The sequence below is a fragment of the Urocitellus parryii genome, chromosome 2, assembly GCF_045843805.1.
Source record: "Urocitellus parryii isolate mUroPar1 chromosome 2, mUroPar1.hap1, whole genome shotgun sequence".
In the NCBI taxonomy this organism is placed as follows: Eukaryota; Metazoa; Chordata; class Mammalia; order Rodentia; family Sciuridae; genus Urocitellus; species Urocitellus parryii.
Window position 1 is genome coordinate 103,195,409 of NC_135532.1, and position 26,050 is coordinate 103,221,458.

Consider the following 26,050-nt stretch of genomic DNA (forward strand, 5'->3'; position numbering starts at 1 on the left):
CCTCTTGGTGCAATGCCTACAGTGCCCTGCAGGGGCGCTGTGGAGAAAACATGATGAGGTTGGACGGATGTGCACTCTGGGGTACAGGGACCAAGTGCAAAGGGTCCAGAACAGCTGGCACCCCAGACCTGCTGGGCTTCTGGGACATCTTTGCGTGGTCTGCTCAGGGCAAGGTGCAGGCTGGAAGGCGTGTATATCTAAAACAGAATGTTTGAGAACTAATGTGCTATATCCAACAGGATGTCTCCCAAATGGGGGATGTTTAAGAACAAGTAGGAGATATCGTGCTGGCCAGAGAATATTTCTCAGTAAAAAAGTCCTCTGCTGCCACTTCCACAAACCATCTAATAAAAGAAAGAAACAACAACAACAACACACACACACACACACACACACACACAAATTAAATGAAATCAACTAATGGTAAAGCCATGCCAAAAAACAAACAAACAAACAAAAAAACCCATCACACTGGCAGTGACTTCCTTTGCCTGTGGGCAAAACTGACCCATCTAGAAATAAAGGGAGATAGATATAAAGGGTTTCAAATCCTGGGAGTGAGTTTTGTTTTTCCGTTTAATAATGCCAGGTTTCAAATGGGGAAGAATATGCTTGTCATTATTACACTCGTTCTGTTTAAAACACATCCAGGGACCTTAGTGGGGCTCCATCAAGAGTGAGAGGGTCCCCATGCTGCTTCCTGAAGCCGTAGAGAACGCTGCATCTTGGCAGGCGTCCCATGCCCCATCACTTCTTTTTGAACACTTGATGGCACACCTGGTCACCACAGGTCAGCTCCTGCAAATGACAGAAAGTGGATGAGTGGCTAATAAGCCAGGATTTCCAGTTACCCAGCACCCAGCCTTTGTGGTGTCTGGGGTAGGGACTGGGGGTTGGAATAAAGAGGACACTTAGTCATTTTGGGCAAAGTGCATTCCTCAGACCCAATCTACCGGCATGCCCTGAAGATAGCAGTAATTTGATTTTTGACACTCAAATTGAGCTTGAACAACTATAAAAATGAAAAATGTAAAGAAATGACCCTCATGGGCTGGATTTTTCCTACTCCCATGATTAAAGCAACATGGCTTAATTTATAAATGGTAGTGGAGTCACAAGGAGAGGAAAGATCCAGTATGCAAAAGTGTTAGGAAGGCCAGGACTGGGGAGGATGAGCTGCCCTTCCATTCTGTGAGCTTTTGGGGCTCTGGTGATCAGACTGGTGACTGGCAGTGGCACAGTGAACTGCAGCATGGTTCCCCCAAGTCTGGCCCTGCGGCTGACCAGGTCCTGTTTTTCATCCAAATAGAGAGAGCCCCAGATCTTATCTTCCCCTCACTGATCTTTGAAGGAGGAGGAAAAAGAGGAGTGTGGGGAAGACCACCATTCTCTTTGCAGTTGGCAATAGATCTGTTGTCTCAGCCCCAGGTACCACTGGGATGGTATTACAATTAAAAAAATCCATCATAGAAACCAGTGCAGGTAGGGAAAACTGTCAGTAGAAAACACAGAGAATGCTTTCCATATATCATCAGCTGACACTGCCTCTGAAATAAAGACCTCAGGTGAAGCAAGTTTGGCTCTGAAGGGCACCATGGTGACCTGGATACTGACACTGGAGCCAATGACCTGCCTGGGCTCGGGATAGAGTTCAGTTAGTAGAGTGCTTGCCTCGCATGCACAAGGCCCTGGGTTCAATCTGCAGTACCCCCCCCCCTCCAAAAAAAAAAAAAAAACCTCAAACCAAACAGCTCCATAGGAGAATGAATGAACAGATATTGATTTAACAGATGCATGAAGGAGGGAAACATTTTTCAGCATTTGAATGCTGGGCTTCAAAATTGCCTTCAAGATTGAAGAATGAAAAATTTAGCTGTCCAGATAGTTTATTTGAAGATAGCGGCCATTGTTCCTACTATTCTGTTCTAGTGCCAAATTAATCTGAAGGGGTCAGGCAGACATACCTCATGATGGGAGGTCAGTGCCTGGGGCAGCCCAGGACCAAGCTCCCCCTTCCACAAGCCATCCCACCGTCATTGAGAGAAGGCCTGGTCCTGCCCTCCTCCAGGGCATTTTAATTCTGTGGCTCGCATTTCTCCTCGGTTGGTCTTTAACAGGTTCCCTGCATTTCTCCTTGGATCTTGGCTTCCTAACTCAGCATTTTCAACTTGCTTTTTAATTGCGGTCGTTCACAGAAACAGCCATATAGATTTTCTTCCTGGAATCCCCTGAGCCAGATGGCAATGACTTTCTAACTATATGACCACATACATTTGGCTGGAGCTCAGGGGAGGAGCACAGAGCCATTTTTTTCCTTGTCAAAGCCCCTGGCCAGGTGGCCACAGGAGTTCATGTAGGCAGAGTGGAAGGAGCTGGGCAGACCACAGGACTTACCAAGTGCAACTTGTCCCCCTCTATCCATTGCCTCCAGCCACGATTCGGTTTCTCCCCCTTCTGCACAGCCACGAGGACATCGCCTTCCCAGGTGATGAGCGTCTGCAATGACAGATTCCCAGGCAAATCACATGTGAGGTCTTGAGAGACTGAATATGCCAAAAGCTGTAGCTACAATGCCTGCAGCCATTGCCCGGCTCCTGCTGGCTCTCAGCCAGCCAAGGTCCTCCCAATCTCATTTTCCACACACACCCCCCATTCTAGCTAAACCGACTGACCCAGGCTCCCTCTGTTCTCTTTTAAAGAATTTTATGCTACCATTTTATCATATGGTAAAGATAGCATTTCAAACCAGTGGGGAAAAGACGACAAATTTGATGGTTAACAACGTAAAATTCCTGGAAGGGGAAAATTCCTCAAAGTCAACAGATAAATAACAAACCAAGAAAAAGAACTAGAGTGTCGCACCAAAGACCTGATTTCCTTATATATAAAGCGCTGCTGTAAGTCAATAAGAAAAAGATTGCCAACCTAATAGTTCATGTCTACAAAGGCCACCAACAGTGTACTGGGGGAAAAAAAAAACCCTAACAGATGACTTTTCAACATAAGAAAAATATATTCAACCTCACTCGAAATAAGACAAATGCTAATAAGACTGCTTTTCAGATACAATTCATCCTGTGGTCAAAGACAAAGACTTTTGCTAACACACTGAGTTGGAAGGGAACATGGAGAAGCAGGTACCCTCATACTTGGCAGGTGGGAATAGAAAGTTTTTCAGAGGGCAATTTTATATTCCCCTTCAAAATACAAAATCGCATATTATCTTTTAGAAATTCTACTTCTGGGAATTTTTCCTACAGGAGTCACTTTGTCAGGACTGTCCTCTGTAGAATGTAAACGGAGGCAGAGAAGCTCCTTAATTAATCAGGGAGGTACCTTCATGGCTCTCTTGCCAGTGTTTTTATCTAGAACCATATGACTGGTCCTTGGTTCCCTCCAGGCAATGAGGCCAACTGGTCAGTAGCTCAGGGACAGCAGTAGAACTCACGGTGGACACCAAGCTGAGCTGACCAGCAAGGCCTGTTCGAACCCCAGAGCACTCCCACCCCTGTGCACAGATTTACAATTATACACCCTCCAAATTCTTCCTTCTGTTCTCCACTTTCCTTCCTAATACCATTTGCACAGCCCCATTCTCCCAGGTGGTCCTCCAGGGTCACCTGCCTCTGTGACTAGAGTACACCTGCTTATGCACCTGCTGTCTTTTGTCCTTGGGAATGACCCTGATGCTAGTTGGTTGTCTTGTAAGTATGCATGAGCCATCTTATACCTCTATGAGCAATATTATGCTACAGGCCAGACGTTTACTTTTTTCTCTATCTTGTAAACCCAGTTGGTAATAAACTGACCTGTGGGTTCTTGATTTTTTTTTCCCCCACTATCTTGTGCATTCAAGTCTGTTTTTTTCGGCACAAATCTGTTTTCTACAGATTGTTAAATCTCCCTATTTCTAAAATAATATTTGACCTTGACCATATTACATACTTTATGTACAATTTTATTCCTCCCCATTTTCCTCCCCAGTGCGTTGAAGCATTGTTTGTTACAGCAAAGGACTGGAAGCTTCATAAATTCTGTCAGAGCGTGGCTGGTTAAATATGGTGTGGTTCTTCCCTGCTAGGCAGCCAATGAAAGAACACAGCCACAGCGTATTGTCTACATTAAAAAAAAAAAAAAAGCCAGGTGCAGAGCCCGTGCATGAAACAAGGGGGTGGGGTGGGGAGCCTGCATGGAGATGTTTGTATGTGTTCCCTGCAAGGAGGTAAAAGAAGCTCTTCATGGTGATTTTCCTTAAGGAAGGACTGAGCCAGGGGGCCAAGGAAGGAGATTTAGCTTTTTGCATGCATTAATATTCCCAAGTCCAATTTGAAAAGAAAATTCTACATTCTCCTAAAGGGAGAATAAGTCTCCTTTTCCCTCAAGGCCATCCTAAGCTTCACATCTTCCAAGGTCTTAGAGAAGTTCTAGTCACAGGCTGCTGTCTTCAATCTTCAGGGAGGGAGAAATCTCTGGAATACTCATTTGCTGTTGTCCATCATTGGTCTAGGACTTGGAGATCTCTCCCAAATAGATGACATAGAACTCTTGTCTTCCATTCTCCCTCCTCTTGTATGGCCTCGCACCTGATGGTCTCTAATACACGTTGGTTGAGTTGATGTCCATCTCTCTCAATAGGCAGAAAGCCCCATGATAGAAAGGCTACATCGCTGTGCACTTCTGCAACACCACGATCAGCACTGTGACCTGCATTGCTGGATGGGTTTACAGTTGATTTTGAGATAAATCCACTTGCCCCCTTGTCTTAAAGAAGGTCCCCAAACAGTGCACAATGACCATCAAGATGGACAAGGTATGGTCATCATCCATCAATTTGACCATCTTCCCCATTGAGTTCAAGACCCTGAAGACAGGAAGGGAGATCTGATTCATAATTTTCTCTCTAACTCCTGACAGAGGCCTGGTGTATACTAGGGGTTTAGCAAATTTTATGCTATATGGAAGGAAATTAAAAAAAGGTTAGCCCAAGTGGACCTGTCCTAATATTTTATTTCAATAATTCATATTGGGCAGCAAGATGACAAGTTATTCTGACCCTAAAGGAAATTGGTTTCCAAGGAATCGTGGAGATACTTACCATATGATAGACTTATTCCTTCACAAAATAGACAAGGAGAAGCAGCATGAGAGCAAGGTCAACTGAACTAAAAAGTCTCCAACTCAGTGTGCTTTTGGTTGGTGCCCTCAGCCCTGTGTCAGAGGTTTAAGGAACAGACTCAAAGGTTCTCAAAGATCCTGAGGCTGAGGAAGGAAGTGAATATAAGTGAGCAAAGCGGTTGCTTCTGAGGAAGAGGATGAGGAGGGAGGAGCCCCAGGGATGAACAGGTTTGCAAAGAGTAAAAGAGAGAAGCCGAGCCCCACTGTGATGTCCCTTCTCACAGCGTCCAAGGCTGACATTCAAAACAGCCCTTTCCCTTAGTGAGATACAGGTAGTGTATCAATGTTCAATTTGCAGAAGTTGATACCTGTACTGGGGATACAGAAGAGAATATCCTGATTTTTTTGGAAGCACATACTGAATTATTTAGGGGAAATGCGTCTTTCTGAAAACAGTGTGTATGTTGGGGAAGGGAACAGGTGCTAATGATAAAGCGAATGGGCGATCTCCTGGTGAAGAGTAGACAGGTGGTCTTTGCTATATTCTTGTGACTTTTCTATAAATTTGAATCACTTCCCAATAAGTCCTTTTAAAAAGGAAAGTGACATCTCTGAGAGCATTGAAGTAGGCTACAACATGCTCTGCAGGGCTGGTGTCCCTCCCACCACATGCAGGGCCCACCCCCTTGCAGTCTCCAGTGCCTCTCCTTGGGGTCCTCCCCTCTCCTCCTGGGCACTGTTGACCGTAGCTGCTGCTGTCCATACCACTCTTCCAGCCCTTACTGCCTGCTCCAACTCTTGACTGATTATTATTTTTTGTTGAGATATAATTCCCAAACCACAAAACTCGCCCTTTTCAAGTATACAATTCAGAAGGTTTTGCAAACTCACAAGGTTGGGTCATTATCACTGTCTGAGCCCAGAATATTTTTATCACCCCAAGAGAAATCTTGTACTACGAGCAGTCACAGCCCCCATGCCCTCCATCCTCCACTTCCTGTCTATGAATTGGCCTATCCTGGATATTTTTGCAGAAGTCATACAACACATGGCCTCTGACATGTGGCTTCTCTCACTCGGCATCTTTTCCAAGCTCATCCACACTGAGCATGAATCAGCACTTGATGTCTTCTCATAACCGCTTGAGACCCCATGTTTCATTCATGGATATGGATTACTTCTTTATATTTTATTTCTTTTGAGGTGGCTTGTGTATTTTTTGAAAAGGGCTTTAAACCCTCTTAGAAAGAAGTCAGAGTGGGAAGTTAGGAATCTCTATGACCCACAGGAAAGGAGGAGGGATCTCCGGCCCCTTAGAGAAGAGGCAATCCCATTACAGGTCAGGCTTCATTGCTCCTACTCTGGGCTGGCACAGAACAGGGCATCTCAGGGCCTGTAGGGCCCCTGCTGTCAACCACACACACCTGTCCTTCAAGACAATGAGTGGAGTTTTTCCAGAGGATTCCTGAGGGTGACCAAGGAGTCGAGAAGCAGAGCCCTGGAGAATATGAGCATGAGAATTACCAGTACTACACCCGCTGCACAAATACACACACACACACAGACACACACACACACACACACACACAGCTCAGGTGTGCCCTTGGCCATGACACCTGAGTTAAATTGACAGACTTGCTCACCCTGGCATCCCCTTCCTGCTGCAGGATTCAAGTCCAGTCATGGGAAGTGAGTGGTCCCATGGGCAGCTGCCCTGTGCTGTGGTTCTCATGGGAATGGACCTTCATCCAACTGGAGGTGATGCATCTCATCCCACCAGTCTTGTGTTTGTGTGTGTGTGTGTGTGTGTGTGTGTGTGTATGTGTGTGTGTGTTTTACCCCTGGCTTTCTGCTGCAGGAAAAGAGGAGACAAGCAGTGGAAAAGAGGTTTCTCCCTCTCTTCAGGGTAACTTTCTGATAAAGAGAGGAAGGAGAACGGAAAGTGGAAGGGAGAAGATGTGCAGGTATTGATGGGTGGGATCCTCTAAAGGTCAGGGAAGGTGGGAAGGGCATCATTTATTTCAGGAAGAGTGAGTTTGCTACCATCTCTGGTAAAGAATGGGTCAGGTCAGAGAGGACAGGTCAGATTTCAAGAGCCCACGCCCTCAACTGATAGGTAAGGAAACAGAATCTGATTAGTTTGGAACAGCAGACTATGCAAAAATTCCAAGACAAATTTTCCTATCCGTGGTGGTGTCTGATGAGTGGCTTTTCACCATAGTTCAGAATCGCCTCAGTCCATCATGCCTCAAGGACAAGGGACGTTCCAGGGATCCCGCTCTCTTATGCCAGAACTGCTCTGATAGAGGAATTTCCAAAATGCTTTTGTCCCACCCTTTTCCTTTGTAAGGAGCATTAAATATAATTCAGCCTGATGGCTGAGATTATCAATGCTGCAGGATGGCCTGAGAAATGTGTCCTGCTCTCTTGGCTTTAGAGTCAGCACCAGAGGCCACAGCTGTTCCTCCCACCCCAGGAGAGGGGCCAGAGCTTATGTCCCTTGCTTTGGGAGAGACTTCAAAAGAGCTCATGGCTAAAGGTAAAAGCAGGGTGTAAGGGTCCTTCTTTACTGGGGCTACCTCTTGCTGGGGATGAGGACATATATACCCAGGACAGAATATTCAACCATGCCCTTCCTCGGCTTGGGAGCCAGATGGTTGGTGGCTGAGTTAACACAGAGGGAAAGAATGCTACTTATATCCATACTTCCATCCTTCTATAAACTGCCCAGACAGACAGTGAACAGTCAATGGCACCCAAGATACATGACAAGCCAGGGAACCTTCCTTATCTCCTGGACGTGTAATCACCAGGGCTCGTTATGAAGTTAATGATAGGTGGGAAAGTCCTTAAATATGACTGAGACTGGATTTCTACCCAGTCCTGTTTGAAGATGACTCCTCACTCCCTGTTCAGGGTTGCTTTCTGCTTGCTTTTGGGGTTCCTAAGTATCCAAGTACAGTAGTCTCCTTATCTATGGGGGAATGTCTCACGACTTCCAGTGGATGCCTGAACCATGGATAGTGCTGATCCCTATTTATACTGTGTGACCAGCAGGGCTACTAAGTCACTAGCCCTCAGTAACGTATACAATATAGATATGCAAGAAAAAGAAATGACTTACATCCCAAACAATAAGGAGCTGGCAGTGTGAGAGTTCATCATCTTACTCAGAATGGCTTGCAATTTAAAACGTATGAATTATTAATTTCTAGAATTTTCTATTTATGACATTTGGACCACAATTGACTGTAGGTAACTTAAACCACGGAAAGTGAAATCTCTGATAAGGGTGGACTACTGTAGTTCATGCAACATGGCCTTCGGATGCACAGAAGGTTTCCTAGATGATGTCCTGTGAGTTAAGGCATTTCTAGGACAGAAGCCACCAATTTGCCAGAAACTTCCGAAACTTACCAGATCTATCTAAACTCTGACTTCATGCAGTCTACTGATTTTTTTGTTAATTTGCATATTTTTCTTAATGAAAAAAATTTTTTCAGCCAGTTAGGATCATCTACAATTAAGATATTTCATATAAAAATGTTTGAAATTTCAACATCTCTTGAAAAATAAAACATAGATCTGGCACCTGGGCCTCATTCCTCCATTGCTTGGATGGGAGCTGATCAGGGCTGCCACATTGCCCAGCCGGCCAAAGCCACTTCCCTTGCCTGTGACACTCCACCGTGACCCCTTTGCTCTGCTAGCCTGCTCATGCAGATGTGGGGCTGGGGCTGGGGCTGGGGCTGGGCAAGCTGCCTTCGATCCTGGGCAGGTTGCAATCCTTTCATCTCTCCTGAACCTGCCTCTTCCTTCTACTCAGTTTTCAATCACACAGCTCATTGCCAGCATCAATAATTCCATTCTGGTTTCTCTTCCCGGGTTTTTCTCTGTCATTTTACCATTGCGAAGCCCAACTGCTTCTGCACAAAGAGCGTGCAAGTGAGAGCCATTGGCCCGTCAGTACCTTAACATGCCTGTTGTCCAGGCCCTTTGTGTGCTCGTCAAACTCTACCCCGACAGTGAAGTCTAGGTCGTAGTTGCGGAACGTGCTGTTGGTTTTCGTCTTGAAGTTATCGCCGTTTTGTTCGATGATCTTTGTCTGAGTCAGACGTACTGCGATCTTGCGGGTGGCAAAATCAATATCTGTTGGCGAAGGGAGTTGTGGAGGTTAGGACGCGCTCAGCCACACTCATTCATTTCTCTAACAAGGCCAAACCGGAGACAGGGATCAAGTGGGAAAAAAGAGTTGGCCTATCTGGCCAGACTGGGCACCACAGGCAACTGCCAGGAAAACAGAGGAGCCTCTTGGCGTCTCCTCAGGAGCCCGGAAGGGAGGGAGAGGTGGCAGGCAAAACTCACCCTGAGCTGGGGCGTGGCTCTCATTGTGCAGGCAGGAGCACACCCACCCCTCGAGGCTCCCATTGCGCAGGCGCGCACACCTACCCCCCCACCCCTACAAGGCAGCGCTCCTTGCTTTCTGTTGCATTGGGCTTCCGCTATAAAGATTTCATGGGTTAGAAGAAAAACTACTTTGAAAACCCCCAGTCTGGGTCATGGGTAAAGATGAAAACTTTTCTGCGTGTCCACAGCAGGGAGAGACAGTTGCAAACTTTTTAAAAGTCGGTTTGAGGCTTCCCCAGCTAGGGGGTTCTGGCCCAGTTACAGGCCCCCAGCATGGTCTTAAGTGTATCCTAGACAATAAGTGCTGGCTCCCAGAGTTTCTTTTGTTGTTTTAAATGAAAAGATTAATAATCATTCAGCTTTTTAGTGAAAAAAAAATTGAACATATCAGAGTAAAAGGAACCCCATGTTCTCATCATCCAGATTCAACAAAGATCCAGGATTTGCCAGTGTACTCTAACTCTATTGTTTATTTTGCTTTGATGTGGTAATGCACACAGTATCTATGTCTTAGCAGTAGTTAGTAAGAGGGAGAAATCTATTTTTGAATAGAAACATTTAATTTCCTAAGCTTTGCATGTTAGAGAAGATCAGTGCTGAGTCTGCCTCCTGGCTGACCTCTGTCGAGTATACAGTGTCACTCAAGCCAAAAAGTCTTTGTCCTGAGGAACCGATCCAGAAACGGGATAATTCTGAAACTGCCAAGTCCCTATCCATGCTATGAATGTCAGCGCATTAGTGTTTAAGCCCCCTTAATGCCTGTGAACTCTTCACGTATCTTTGGATGCCAGTCTAAATCTTTTTTGCCCCCACCCTGCTCCCCAAAATCCCCTTATAAGGTTTTTAAAACCCAGAGAAGTTTATGCTTTCATAACCCCCAGGGGTAAAAATGGTCTCAAGAAGAAGAATAATGCCAATGTATTGAATGCTGTCCTCAGAATTCCCATCCCCTGTCAGTGACTAACTCCTTATTGTGCACTGTCTGGTAAGGGACCAGTGCTGCTGCACCTATGAGAGAGGCCAGCAGGTATCAGCAGTTCAGGGCGCTCTTGAGAGCTTGCAGAATTCACGTCTACCGCCTTTCTCATGATGGGTAACCATCACTTCCCCTCTCTCTCTCTGTCTCCCTAGTTCCTTTATCACTCATTTTCTTTCAGACTCTTCTGGTCACTCTTAACTCCTTCCAAAGGACCACAGTGAGACCAAGCTGGACCACCAAGCTAACAACTCACAATAGAATCACATTTGCTCAGGGTTAGTCTTTTGGACCCTCAATGGTATAAAATCAGATTTGAACCTTAGGGAATAATGTTGAGTAACATTAGCTAGTTCAGGAGGTAAAAAGATTCATACCTGCATTTTAAGGTGAAAGGAGAAATAGGTTCAAGTTGGCATGAGAGGGTGCCTGAGTGCCAGGGTCTTGCTCACCCAATTATTCCCTACAATTTATGGGGTACTTGTCATGTCTAAGAATTCAAAAGAGGGTCCACAAAACAGTTGCCCTGAAGGACCACCTAGGAAGATGTAAAAGTTGAAGATTTCTGGTGGTAGACCCAGTGATTTTAAATCCTGGACTTACTCATAGAAGTTCTTTGGAGGAAGATCTCCATGGTTTTAAAAAAATTGAAAACCACTGTTTAAGCACCTCCTCATCATGTTATAGGTGAGGAAGTGGAGGCTTAGAGAGGCCAGGACTTGTCTAAACATATAGAGCTGAAACAAAAGTTGAAGGGGCTTGGTAATGGTATGGATGTGCAGAGGGACCCAGTGGGGAGGAGAAAACAGTGCTTTTGAGTTTGAGTGACCATGTTGAGAGCCAGGGAAATAAGAGAGGGAACTGATTTTATGGAGGTACTGGGGAATGAAATTAACCAAATTAAATAATGTGCATGTATGAATATGTAATAATGAGTCCCACTGCTATGTGTAATTACAATACACCAATGAAAAAGATTTAATTTTATGGTGAAATATAGCCGACTTTAAGTAAGGTGAATAGGGAGGGCATGCTGGGTGGACTCTTGGTAATATTTGGGGGTGATAATTATTGTACTTTTTGGAGTCTACTAGGAATGGTGCCCCATAGTAGAACCTCCTTTGGGAAACCTTGCTACCATAATTCTTAAAACAAACCCATAAGCTAAGTCTATTTTGTTATGGTTTGGATATGAGGTGTCCCCCCTGCCCAAAGCTCCTGGATTCATGCAAGAGGTGAGATTATTAGATTATGAGAGCCAACATAATCAGTCCATCCTAGTTTGAATAAAATGACTGGGGCAACTACAAGTAGGTGGGGTGTGGCTGGAGAGGGTGGGTCACGGAGGGCATGCTGTGGAAGGATTCATCTCCCCTGTGGCCATGAACAGAGCAGCGCTCCTCTGCCATGCCCTTCCACCATGATGTTCTGCTCACCTTTGACCTAGAGCACTGGAGTTAGCCCACCATGGACTGAATCTCTGAACCAAAGTAAGCATTTCTTTCTCTAAGTGGTACTTGTCAGGTATTTAGGTAACAGTGACAAAGAAACAACAACAACAACAACAACAAAAACCTGACTTAATACACAAATTGGTACTAAGAAGCAGGGTTGTTGCTGTGATTAACTTCTCTATGTGGCCCAGAAGCCTTTGGAAATGGTCTGTGGGAAGAATTTGGAAAAGTTTGAAAATTCAGGCTGAAAAAGCTTTAAAATGTTGTAAGCAGAGCTTAATGGGCAATTTTGGTGGGAGCTCAGAAGACCAGCATACCAATAGGAAGGCAGAATGTGCTCATGAGGTTTCAGAGGAAAACAAGGACTCTTTTGGGATTGGACTAGAGGCCATTCATGTTATGTTCTGGGAAGGAACTTGTCTAGGTCTTGTCCATGTCCTGAGATTTTGTGTGAGGCTCAATTTAAAAGTAGTGGACTAATTAATCTAGTGGAGGAAACTTCAAGGCAGCACAGAATTTAGTCAGTGGCATGGATTTTGCTGGCAGTTTTTAGCCAAGCCTACCGTGAGAATTCAGAGCAGATAGCAGAGCCCAAGGATTTTTAAAACTTTCAGTTTGGCCAGATAAGTGGATGTTATGTAAAATTGAGGCCAAGAAAGTTTGTGGTGGTTGAAGAGATTATAGTCACTAAAGAGATGCTAAGTACTGGACACAGAGAATATAGGAAAGATGGCTTGAGGGCATCTCAGAATTTGGAAGACCACACCCATTACAGACTCAAGGGTGTAGAAAGCAAAATTTCTTTAAGAAGAGATCATGGGGTCATCCTGGCCACACAGCAGGGCTTGAAAATGATTTCACCATGCTAATCCACCAGGGCACTCAGAGACTGTGCAGCTGTGATCCCAGGTGGCCCAGCTACTGCTTGATCTGGCAGAAGACCTTGGCTTCATTTATAAGGTGCTGGTTCTGTAAGAATGTAGGATGCTGGAGTTAAGGAACTATGGTGCAATAGTTCCAGCAATATTTCCAAGGAAGGCCTGTAAGGTCAGGCAAAGTGTAGCAGTGTCAGAATCTCTGAGACGGTGATAAGTGAATTTGTGAAGTTGAAGCCAAATTGAGGATAGGTACCCCAGGAATTAAGAGATACTAATAACATGCACTATCTGCCAAGGAAAGCTGCAAAGGCTGAGGAGACAGCCAGACGAGAAGAAAGAACATGAGTGCTGCGACCAGCAAGACCAAAGGGGAAAGATGGCTCCAGCCATTTGGAGAGCACATCTTGCCACCATGTGTCTTAGATACTGTATACAGATTTATGGGGACTGTCAGGTTTTTTATCATGCAGTCCCATCCCTTCTTTTTATGCCTCTGTTCCTCTCTTTTAGAACAGGAATGTTTACTCTGTGCCATTGTATTTTGGATTGTTGCAACTTGTTTTTAATTTTTACAGAGACTCATAGCCAAGAATTTGCCTTGAGTCTCAGATGAGACTTTGGACTTGGACCTTTGGGGCAATGATGGAACTGTTAAGATGATGGGGCTCTTGGAGATCAACTAAATGCATTTTGTATTGTGAGATGGGCATGAGATTTTTGGGGCTCATGTTGTTGGGGCTTAGAATGTTATGGTTTATATATGAGGTGTCTCCCAAAAGCTCTTACATTAACACAGGAGGTGAAATGATGAGATTAAGAGAGCTGTAACCCTCATCAGACTATCCTAGTTTGAATGCACTAACTGGGGGGTGGGTAACTATAGGCTGGTGCGTGGCTAGAGCAGGTGGGCTACTGGGCGAATGTCCTGGAAGAGTGCATCCTCTCTGAAGCCCCTTCCCTTCTCTCTCTGCTTCCTGGCTGCTATGAATGGGGCAGTGTCCCTCCACCATGCCCTTCTGCCATGATGTTCTTCTGTCTCAACTTGCGCCCAGAGCATTGGAGTCAGCACACCAGTTTAAGAAACTGTGAGCCCCAGATAGAATTTTCCTCCTCTGAGTTCTCAGATATTATGGTCACAGGGATGAGAAATTGACTAACTCGTATTATGTCCATTGCACCGATGAGGAAACTGGCTCAGAGGAGTTGTGTTGTTTGTCCTGGGTTTTACAGTGTGGGAGCAACAGAGATGGCATTTGTACCTAGGACAGTCTGTTTCCAGGTTCAAACTGGACTTCAAAAGTGCTGGGAGGACCCAGTTAAACCACTGTCATGTGTGCACTTTCCATGGCTGCCCCAGGTAGCACAACCTTCTGATTCTTATTAAAGTTCCCCTGGAGACCCAGGGATTTCTGGATGCAGCTGGATGAGCTCTCCCTCTTCCAGGCAGTTTATGTTTTGCAGGACACTTGCATGCTGCCTGCCAACAAAAAGCAATTGTTTTCTAGGCCGAAGGCTCTATAATAAAAGTCAGAGCTGGAGCGATCACCCTCCACCCACTGTACATGCTCTGACAGTTCATTTAGCTCCAAGTCCGTGGCTTAGGGAATGGTACACGAGCACATTAGAGCCACACAGCCTGCAGGGCAGGGGATGCAGGGTGAGAGAAAGGCTCTCTCTGCTGCCCTGTGCTGTGAGCCCTTGGAGGCTTCTGGCGGCCAGTGTCTGCAGAGCCCAGAGTTCCTCATCTCAGTTCTATGAGAAGTTTAGTGGTCAATAAATGGACTCATTATTAACTCAGTTTGGGAAATGAAGAATGAAAACCAAGAAAAGCTGTTTTCTGCACTGAGAATCATCACAGAGCCTTTGAAATAAGAAAGATGCTCTGTGACTCCAAGGAGGGATACAGGAGGCAGGTTTCCATGATCTTCTGTGGCCACAGAGCCCCTCTATGGTGGGACATCCATCCTTCACAAAACACCAAATGGAAAGGGCTGACAGGACCTTTTCTGAGCCACTTATCTTATCCACTTTGGCACTGAAACCATGGAAATATGTGCTGTTCCATTTTTCTCCCTTCAAGGCCACTGAGGTTCTCTTTAGACAGGACCAAGTGGTCTGATAGTTCTTTCCTTTTCTTTTTAAATGTTGTGCATTTTTTTATTTATTTACTACCTCTATTCTATTTTTTATTTTTATTTTTATTTTTTTGGTGCTGAGGATCAAACCCAGGGCCTCACACGTGCTGGACAAGCGCTTTACCACTGAGCCACAACCCCAGCCCCAGGTATTTCTTACTTAAAATGGATCCTCCCTTGGAATTCCTAAAAACCACTAAAGAATACCTTCCATATTCTAGTTAGTATAAACACATCCGTGGGGGAGAGGGGCTAGCAAGAGGCTAATATATCACATGCAAACTCAGATCTCTCTCTTTCTATCCTAGAGATACCGTCTAGCAAGTCAGGTGATGTCTGTGTGTCTAATTCTAATCCCACAGCTGGACAAGTGCCTTCAGATCCAGATCCCTGCAGCCATGGTGGAGCTATTAGTAACCACATTGGGTTGCGTGAGGATTATGGTAAAGTTGATGGGGTTAGTGAAGATCTTTGCCCAGTGGCTTCTATTGGTGGCAGTGGCTGCACAAATGATAGCTGCCATCCTCACAATCATCATTACTAAGCCTGGGGTCCCCCAGGTCAGCTTCTTCAGAGTCTTTTGCATTTTCCCAGATGTTCTCTGAACATTTGCTCCCTGAATCCTGTTGCAGTCCTCCCAGCTTCCCATATCTTATGAGGCCCGGCCCCAGCCTTGCCTCCTGCAGCCTGTCCTGCCCTCCTCACCCTCTGCCCAGGCTGCACAGTTTCACCTCCAGGAGACACTACCTGGGACTTCCTGGAGTTTTTCTTGAGGTCGATTATTCTGCCTTCCTTAGTCTCACCTCTACCAAGACAAAGACAGAGCTATCCCTTAGCTCTGTGTGCCCCGCCTAGAACCAAACACAGTAGATGCTCAAGAGATGCCGTGGATTGGCTAATGGAGGCAGCATGGTCCATGACAGTGGCTCTCAAGATGCCAGCAGCAGCAGTGGTGCCTGGGAACCTGTTAGAAGTGCAAATTCTGGGACACGTCAAAGAGAAAATTCTGCAACCCATCCCAAAAGCTCTGTGGGTTGAGCTCTGCTTGTTCTTCTAAGTCTTCCAAGTGATTCTGTATGCACCAAGTTTAGTACCACTGGTATAAAAGAATGAGGAGTGAGGGGCAGATTTGTCCCTGAGTCCCCAGCTATGTGACCCTAGAGAAGTCATTTTTTCCTTTTTGAGCACCAATTTTCTCATGATAAAATGTGGTGACGATTTAGTAAACAAGATGGTGAAATGCTTTTTGCAGTATTAGGGAACTCATGGTTCTTCACGTTGGCCTCCACCCTTGACCTTGACTCTTTGAGTCTAGTAGGGATCACAGCAGTATTTCATCCAGAGCAATGTTCTCATATTTATGCATCATGTATGTGCATCCCTAGAGTCACCTGCCACTCCATGAAGCAGTCCAAATAGTGACTGACTCCTACCACTATCGTCACAGCCTGTCATGTGGGCTCCTTCTCCAGCCTGGTGAGACATTTCCCTGCCTGGATCAGCTTCCTCCCTCTGTAGTGTGATTGAGTGGTTATCTTCTGCTCTGGCCCTCTGTGCTGAAGTCCAACCTTGCTAAACCATGTTGCTACAGCCACTGTTAGGAAGGTGGGGGGGATAAACAGAAATCATCTATTAACCAGATGAAATAAAGGGGAGTGCTCCGGGCAAAACACTAAGGAAGAATCGGAAATTACAGAGAAATTTAGAACTGAAGTGTCCCCCAGCAAGTGAGTCTATTTCCACTCTATGGATGTGGAAATTGAGGCTCAGAGAATTTAAGTGGTGGGTTCAGAGTCACCCAGCTAGAGAGCAGGGCTCCTACCAGTTTCCCTACAAACACAGCCTGTTTGTCATTCACAACTAAAGCTCTCTAATAAAAATCATTGCTTGTCCCTTGTTGCCTGCAAAAGTGGATCACAGCTAAAAAGGCCTATTGCCGAGAAAACGGGTTTGGCCCTGTAAACACCAACCCTAGTCAATCTTCCTGACCAGTGCCGGGGCGGGGGGGGGGAATCTTATTAGGGGTTCTATGCAAATGGAATCAAGCATCACGTCTTCTCTGTGTTGAAAAATGGCTTGGCCTCCCGGCCACCCTTTAGTGTTTGCACAGGCCAGTTAATCATGTCACCTCTGCTCCACCCCAGGGAAGGGGGCCAAATATTCTGCTGGTAGATTCGTTGTTGGATATTTATAATCAAAAGGGTTTAACTGCAGCTGTAGAAAACACACACACACACACACACACACACACACACACACACGGATCACAAAAACAGTTTCTCTTGGAACTTTGCAGAGGAAATTATTTTCCTGGTATGGTATTTTAACACCAGGGTTATCAAGCATGTTTTATCTGCTCTTCTGGATTAAAGGTATCTCTGAGCCTGATTTATAACCAGGTGAAATGAATTTCTATCTCAGAAGGAAAGGTCCAAAGGCAAGCTATTTCTGAATAATATATATGGCTTATAGCTGCGGCAGAAGAAGAAGGAAAAAAAAAACAACACTACCAAAGTGATTTTATTAAAGCATACTCTTCATAACTGCATTTTGAACAATACAAGCCATAACGTTGAAATATGAGTATGCTACGAAACATTAAAATGCTTTGTAATGTGCTTGTGAAAAAAAATCTAAAGTTGCAGGCTAAAAGGGCAGCTGCTCTTTGTAAATTAAAGAGCAGAGATGCACATGTATTCATCACCCGAGATCTGAGAACCACTCAAAGAGAACCATTCAGCTTCCGTGGGCTTCGAACCTGGACTCTTTAATTCTCAAATCATTGGCACTTTTAGGCAATTGTGAGAAGCAGAGTGGAAGAGCAATCTTCTCCTTTTTTTCCATACCATTTCCTCCTCCAGAGACTACATTTAGGGAGGAATTAGACTGGCCCCCTGCCTGTCTCCTTCTCTCACTCCCTCCTGAACAGCAGGGGTGGGCTGGAGACCCCATGTGCCTCCTGCTCCTGCACCCTGGGTCACCCCAGGGTGACCAGGAGCATCCCTTCTGTCTCCATCTTTGACTCTGCTCTGAGCTCAAGATCTTATGTCATAGTCTAGAGCTCACCACTGGGATGGGTGTTAGGGTAGACATGCAGCCAGCATCTGCAAGGAGGTCATTAGGAAGCGACCACACTTATTGTTGCCACCTGACTTTTCCCACCTCTCAGCACTTTCCATTTGAAAGTTCTACCAGGTACCACATGGTCCAAGTGAAGACTTCGACAAGGTGTATAACTTTGTTGATTTGTCCGAACTAGCAGGAATCCATGTCAAACAGATTTATCCTATCAGACGTTCATTCATTCATTCCTTCATTTGTTCGTTCATTCATTCATTTTCACCCAGGGATTCTGAGTGACCCTCTTGTGCTCTGAGCACCCTGTCTGCCTGCTTTTGATGTCTCCATCCCAACAATCCTTGGTCAGAGTGAAGCTCCTCCTCTCCTACCCCACATGCTTGGTACCCTGCCCTAGAGCCCTGCTGTGGAAAGAGTTTGTGTTAGATGATAGAAACAGGGCTCCTGTCTAGGACAATTTCCCAGCCACATGTGGCCCCAGGCAAGTCTTTCCACCTCTCTGGGCTTCAGATTCCTCATCCTGTAAAATGGAAAGCATCCCTTCTGTCTCCATCCTTGTCTCTGCTCTGAGGTCGAGATCTTATGTCAATACGCCAGGTTCAATATTCTCCTTGGATGTGTAGTGAGCATCTAAAACTGAATTCTGCAAAACAGAATTCCTAACGCACACCCCACAGCCTCTGACCCCTCCCACTTGCTCCTCCCCAGCCTTCTCCATTTCAGGAAGGGATCACCATCTTCCTGGTTCTCAGCTCAATAACCGGGAGTCATCTTTGTCTCCTCCATTTACTCTCATCTGCAAGCCCCCTTAAGGTTCTTCAAACTATATGCTGGACCTGTCCTTTCTTCTCTAGCCCCACAGACACCACCCCAGCCCAGGCCATGGCTATGACCTGCCTGGATAGCATAGCAGCCTCCGAGTGGACCTTCCTGTTTCCTGTCTTGCTCGACTAAGGTTCATCCTCTATGCTGTACCCAGAGCGGCCTCACTGAATATAAAAAGGATCAGTTCCGGGGCTGGGGATGTGCCTGGCATGCGTGCGGCCCGGGTTTGATCTTCAGCACCACATACCAACAAAGATGTTGTGTCCACCGAAAACTAAAAAATAAATACTAAAATTCTCTCTCCTCTCTCTCTCTCTCTCTCAAAAAAAAAATAAAAAAATAAAAAAAGGATCAGTTCCATCTCCCCATCTTAGGGTCACTTGGCTAATCTCTGCCTGCCTTTCTACCCCTTCCCCCATCCTCACCTTCCTCCTTGCACATGGCCATGGGACCATACCTGCCTCCATCTCTGCACAGGGCATTCCTCTCCTTCCTGAACAACACTTGCCTTCCTGTGAATGTGGCTCCCTGAGCATCCCTACAGCCTGGGCACTTGCTGACCCTGTGCCAGGAACTTGTCCACTTCAAGACCTGGCTGCTTTGCCACCTCCTCAGATGGCCTTCCCTGACCACTCACCCCCCTCCATACCATTTTTCTTGTTTATTTTCTTAAAAGCACTCACCACTACCCAAAATCATCTTCAACTGTTTGCTTGCTCTCTGCCTCCAGCACCTGCAGGTAAACCCCCTGAGCCCGGGGACCTCTGTCCTCATTCACGGCTCTATGGCCAGTGCCCAGAACACTTCCTGATGTGCTGCAGGTGCTCAATACATTTGTTGTAAACGGAATCAATTAAATTAAATAATGAATATAGAGCTCTAGCAAACAGGGATTTTCATGGCATGAAAATAATATGTGCTTGCACTCACTGCTGATGCTAGACGGAGGGCTCATGAACATTTGCAGTGTGGGGTACAGTTCAGTGGTACAGCACTTGACAGGCAAATGTGAGGTCCTAAGTTCTGTCCCCAGCATCACCACCATCACCACCACAGCAAAACCCGTTGGAACAGAATTTTGCACATTAGCGATGTTCGGGAATTTTCCTGGCAGAGGAGGGAGCTGTCTGACTTTGGTCTCTAAGGCTACCCCTTTCCTAGTGGATCTTTCCAGAGACCCACCAGAACTGCTTGCCACAGGTGCTGCTCTTTTAAGTCTGTGATTATTCCTTTAAATGCAAAATACAGCGACCTTTTGTGAATTAAGAGAAAAATAGGGTTTTCCCCAATTGTTTGTTTATGGAATAAAAGATGATCTAAATTTAACATTAAGTAATTTTAGGACACACACCTTCCAATATACATCACCATCACTATTAAATTATAAGTTATGAAAATTATAAGTTATATAAGATTTTAATTTTCTGGGTTGAGTCCTTCTTGATGCTTTCCCACCCAGTCACCAAATATGACTGGACATGTCCACGTCCTCCCCTTCTCAGCACGCCTCCTCCTGTCTTCCTAAGGCTGGGCAACAAACCCTCCAGTTCTCTGACGGTCTCCTCTGGTCTAGTCCCTCCTGGGATGGCAGAGTGAGTATGATGACCCTAGTCCCGGCCACTGTCCAGTTGCACTTCTTCCCAGGGGCCTGTCCTTAAGGGATGAAGTCCAGATGTGATAGACCACCTTGAACATCCTGCCATCTCTGACTTTTCTTTCACTCCCTTCTTTAGCTCTGGCAAAACAGCCCCTTCCCGTCTCTCAGGCCCGTGCCCTTGCACACGGCCATGGGACCATGCCTGCCTCCATCTCTGCACAGGGCATTCCTCTCCTTGCTTCAGAACCCACCCAGACGTACTTGGGAAGCCTTCACTGACCCCTGTACTGAAGCCCCCTCCACCATCCTGTGCACACGGCTTGTTACGATTGTTCTGTGTGACTCTTGCCCTTTTGGGACCAAGGTACCCACTGTCCCATCTATGACCGATTTTTATCTTCTTAGATGCATCTCATTCTACATATCATTCTTCCAACGTCCCTTTGATGTTCTTCCCACTGAGGGTTCCCCGTGGCTTCCCTCTGAAAGCAGGTAGGGCTTGCAACACTCAGACTGGTAGAATCTGGTGGCAGTGATACTTGCTGGTTTCTGAGGCTGGGTCACAGCAGGCCAAGCAACTTCTACCACCTCTCTCTTTGGCTAGAGAAGAGGTCACAAGGGGAGACCACACGTTGATGTTGGTACATGTTCATCGCCCAGCTGAGGTCTCAGCCACCAGTGAGCACCAACCACCAGACATACATGTGGGTGAGGATGCCTCTGAGATGACCCTAACCTCGGCCACTGTCCAATTGCACTTATTCAGAGCCTGTGAGCAAAAACCATTAGGATGAGCTTTCTCAACCCCAGAGCTGTGACAGGTAACAGAAGATGTCTGTGGTTGTTTCAAGCCACTATATTTTGGGACAGCTTTTCACAGTAGCAGAAAACAAGAACGCTGTTTGTGCATGACTGTCACATAATGATCTGCACCAGTTTGATCCCCCTGTGAATAGACAGCAGGTCTAACATTGCTTCAGGTGACATCCATCTCTCCTTCCACAAATAGCTGCCAGAGCTTGGGCACCGGAGTCTCCTCCTGGGAAGAGCTAATAGACTCTCCCCCAGTGTTCCTTAACATAACTGGGATCCATCCTTGTACCTGTCCTCTATGGCCTTCCCTTTAAAATGTCCCCATTTCTCCTATTCCTCCATCTGACCTGAAGGAGGACCTCAGGATGTCACAGATTCCTCAGGATGAGAGAGTTCACCACCTGCTTGCCTCAATGTCATGAAAGAGCCTAGAGCCCAGGTGTCCAAGAAGGCAAGAGACACGTATCATGGTCTGACCCGTGGCTCTTGTTCTTTGACCTCATGACTTGATAATTCAAGGCAAACCCAAAGGTTGCCATGGTGTGTCATTCTCCTGAGGCTGGCAGCTGAGTCACATGGAGGAAGCCAACGTGTGGCATGTCACTGGGAAAGTGACAAAGCTAGTGTGCTGCCCAGACCCATATCTCTACAGAACCTCCCTACTGAGCCAACAACCAGGCCCTCAGAGAAAGCCAACTTCCTGGCACAGGGGGCAAAGGCCTAAGAAAGTGACAGTTCTTAGGTAGGGAATGACACCATATCCAGTGGTATTTGCATTTCTAGGGATTTGCAAAGATCTCCATACACGGTGTTCCCAGATGCCAAGTGTCTTAGTGCTCAAAGGGCAGGGAAGGCAAGCTTCGTTGACTTAAGTGTTGGGACAGCAAGCCTTCCCTGTAGCCAGGCTGTGGAGGACACTGCACAGACCCGCTGAGCTGCTATTCGAAGGTTGGGCTGAGGGGGCAGCCATACCTCACCTGCTTCTGGCTGAGCCTCTAGAGACCTGTCTTCAGTCCCTGCCAGTCTATGCCCTGCTCACATCCTTGTGAGCAGGTGAGGAAAATCAGGTTCCCTGTCTCAAGGGTGGGATGATAACTCTGGCTGAGAATTTCTGTGTAGAACATCTTAGACTCCAGATGGGACAAGTTCCTCAGGCTCTGACACCCTGTGGGCTCTTGGCAGCTGGGTTAATCAGGCCACAAGCATGTCCACATTCCGTGTCTAGCTAGTACCACCACCTGCAGGATTCACCCCAGTCAGCAAGGTGCCTGCTATTCCTCTATGCTAAAGAGACCCTGGTACAAGGGGGTCAAAGAGTTTGCTCATTAGAATGAGATCAGTGTCATATGATGTTCAATTGGAGGTTTTGACTGAAACTCTAAGAGACAACAAGTATTCAACACTAAGGAGAATTAGAAAGACCAGTCCAAAGCCTTAAAAAATGGAGACACCCAAATACTACATACATGACTTGTGATGCCTGAGAGCTCTAAGCTCTGTCAAGTAGGAAATGCAACCCAGCTTTCCTTAATTGTTGGCATGGTAAACATATTTATTAAGCTAGAACTTACTCAACTGCACAGAAAAACCCATGATTCCCATTCTTGGAGAGACCTCCCTCCATCATATCCAGAGTATTGGGCCTCTGATTGGTGAAGGTGATCCCCCACTCACTGTCTTGACAGGGTCACAGTGAGAAAAAGTGTTGGCAAAGCTGCTCTCCCACTGTCTTGACAGGGTCACAGTGAGGATGAATGCTGGCAAAGCCACGCTGGTTGGTGGGAAACCGAAACCATGAGACCCTTTTTTATGTAATTGGGACTTTGCATTTTCATGCTTATGTTTCTCACAGGAGGCATGAGTATGTTAAATGCCAAACAAATTAAATTTCAGATGGCTAGAACAGAACAGGTAGTTCATGCCTTGGAGGCTGTTCTACTACCCCTCAGCATATCAAGGACAGAGTAGAAGGCTGTTCTTCTATCTTAGTACATTGTGGACAAACCTGATAACGGACAACAATCATCCTCTGAAAGGTCATGAGAATTTTAGGCACCACATTGATTATATCAACTAGAACCCAAGCCCATATTTCCGGCCTCTTAGAAAACCTAATCAGTATGCTTATTTCACAAAGTTCACCACATGTAGTCTCATTTTTACATTTAAGAAAGTTAAAACATATAAAGATATATTCTTTTCTTTTTATAAATTCTTTCTTACTTTACATAGGGATATATGATGAGCATAGTTAATATTGGTGGAAAGTGGATTGATTTTTAGAACTTATTTTCTATTGAGAAAGATTATAAAGATATGAGAACTAATGCACCTTGACTGAGAAACAAAGAAACTCTTTGAGAACTAGTGCACCTTGACTGAGAAACAAAGAAACTCTTTGAGAAAGCAGCTCAACCAGTTTTATGAGAATAAATTTAGGAATTAATTAAAATAGCTTTATAAGACACAGTTTTAGAATAATGTTAGAAATATTATTTTATTTAGATTCTTTTTTTTTTTAGAAAGAGTGAGAGAGAGGGAGAGAGAGAGAGAGAGAGAACTTTAATATTTATTTTTCAGTATTTGGCGGACACAGCATCTTTGTCTGTATGTGGTGCTGAGGATTGAACCCAGGCCGCACGCATGCCAGGCGAGCGAGCTACCACTTGAGCCACATCCCCAGCCCCGCTAGTTAGATTCTTAAGTTTAGAAATTCTTAAGTCTTTAGTTGTATAGGTTTCTGATATGTTTTAAGAATGATTCATAAACCTTAGGATATTTTAAATATAAGATTTAAAGGGACTTTTTTAGATGGGAATTTTAGATTAGAAATAAAGTACAAGTGTACTTTAGGTTAATGATTGGTTAGGAGACTTAGAGTCTGGTTACGTAGTTTGGCATTAGTTAATAAGAAAATAACATATCTTGGGAAAAATAGTAAATCTTGGGAAAAACTGAAAAATGTAAATTAGTGACGTATTTTATTAATGATTCTGTACTTTTAATAATTATATAACTGAAGGTCATATCCTGGAAAAATGTAAATTAATGTACCCTCAATTATGGTTAAGGAAATGTCATGTCTTGGCAAAGTTTTAAATTATATAATTAATGATGTATTCTGAATCTATAATGATGAGAAAAATTGTAATAAAAGGGGACCCAGAGAAAGTTGCTTTAGCTCTCTCTCTGGAGATTGCTCGAACGGAACGACTCCTGTCTCATCTTTTCGCCGACGACACTCATCCTTCAGGACTCCCTGGACCCCGCTAGGGCAGGACCCCGGCATCTGATCCCACCTGCTCATAGCTGGATAGGGTATGTGTTCCTGCCAGCCCCCAAGAGACCCACCCTACCGTCAACTCAGGGCACACTGAGAGATAGTCCCAGATAAGCAGAGGGTGGTTTGACCCACGTGACAAAGCCTCTCCTAGCATTCTGTGGGCCTGGTTTTCTTTAGGCAGAGAAAGCTTGCTAAGTGTCCTTTACAAGGCTGACAAAGGAGCCAGCAGGGGTCATTTGTGTATAACATCAGACCCAAATGGTCATCAAAAGATGGCCACCACAAGGCAGGACGCAATCGGGTTCTTCTTTCGAGTTAGGTCATATCGTCTGTGTGTGGGTGTTTTCTGTGGGCCAGGCACTGTGCTAAGGAATCTTATTTATTATTATTCCCAGATTGCAAATAAGGAGATAGAACCTCCGAGGATTTGCACAAATTATCTAATTTTTTCACAGCCGTAAGGAGTGAGGAGTGAGGATTTGCGTACAAGTCTATGGATCTGTCCAGAGGGCCAGACTGATGTCCTCTCCACGTCCCCTTCCCTCCTGCCCCCTCTTCCCTCTTACCCAGGGCCTTCATGTAGCCTTCAAAGTTGTCATTACTCTCCATCTCCCAGGTCCCATTCTGGTCCCTCGTCATGGTGACAGCCTCTGGTCTGGTGTGAGTGTGTGGAGAAGGTCAAAGAGCAGGCTGCAGGGAGAAGGTATTGAGAGGAGGTGTTTTTATAGCTTAGGGGACCAGGTTTATGGCTCTGAAGATAACCGATTCAAAGGTCATTTGTACAACTCAAAGGAACTTTCCTTTCCTTGGCAAAGTTCAGCAGGTCTGTGAGCAAATCAGGCACAAAGTTCTAGTGTGGCCAGGCGTATATGTGTGTGTCCCAGTGACCTCCACCATATGCAGAGCCTGAAGCAGCTCAATTTTGGCTGACCCCACACAGGACACTCCATCCAGTTCCTGAGGAAAACACTCAGTGTCCACTCACATACATTATAGATCACCATCACCATCTTGGCTCCAACCAAGACTCAGCCAGCCATATAGCTAGCACTCCTGACCAGGCTGGTGGCACTGGGAAGATGTAACCCACCCCTCTGCTCCACTCTGTGCCAAGCAGCATTCATACTGCGCCTAGTTTTAGCTCACAAGAGCTCAGAATTGTGTTTAACATCCTCCTCTCACAGATAAGAAAGGTTCCAGAAGATTAAAACACATGTCCAAAAATGACTTGTAAGTGACTGAGCCCGCATTCAAACCCAGGCCTGTCTGTCCCAAAGCCCTTCCCTTCACAGTTTGCTAGGCCAGGTTGGAAAGAGGATTGGAACCTGACGTAGGAGCCTTCCTCTCCTTTGCTTTGCAGAATGGTGTTCGTGGACTTGCAAGCAGCAGGGTTTCTTGAGCAAAGCCTGTCTGGAAACATGAATGGGCCGGAAGCAAGCCGGGCCTGGAGCGAGGGTGGATGGGAGCCAGAGGGGCATTGCGACTCTAT

The 26,050-nt window shown here is 45.7% G+C and overlaps 1 protein-coding gene across 1 annotated transcript; it reads right to left on the reverse strand.

Annotated features, from left to right (window-relative positions):
* Nucleotides 1-747: 747 nt before the first annotated feature.
* Rbp2 (retinol binding protein 2) lies at nucleotides 748-25,200 on the reverse strand. Its single transcript, XM_026385067.2, has 4 exons — nucleotides 25,128-25,200; nucleotides 9,086-9,264; nucleotides 2,395-2,496; nucleotides 748-798 (listed from the first exon to the last, which is right to left on the reverse strand). The coding sequence occupies exons 1-4, from the start codon at nucleotides 25,198-25,200 to the stop codon at nucleotides 748-750; spliced, it is 405 nt and encodes a 134-aa protein (XP_026240852.1).
* Nucleotides 25,201-26,050: the final 850 nt, after the last annotated feature.

Excerpts from the sequence above, each read along its gene's own strand:
- Rbp2 (XM_026385067.2), bottom strand. The coding sequence starts at position 25,200 with ATGACGAGGGACCAGAATGGGACCTGGGAGATGGAGAGTAATGACAAC. Across the intron at positions 9,265-25,127 it reads AGGCTACATGAAGGCCCTGG|ATATTGATTTTGCCACCCGC; the intron begins GTAAGAGGGAAG and ends CTTCGCCAACAG. Across the intron at positions 2,497-9,085 it reads TGGACAACAGGCATGTTAAG|ACGCTCATCACCTGGGAAGG; the intron begins GTACTGACGGGC and ends CTGTCATTGCAG.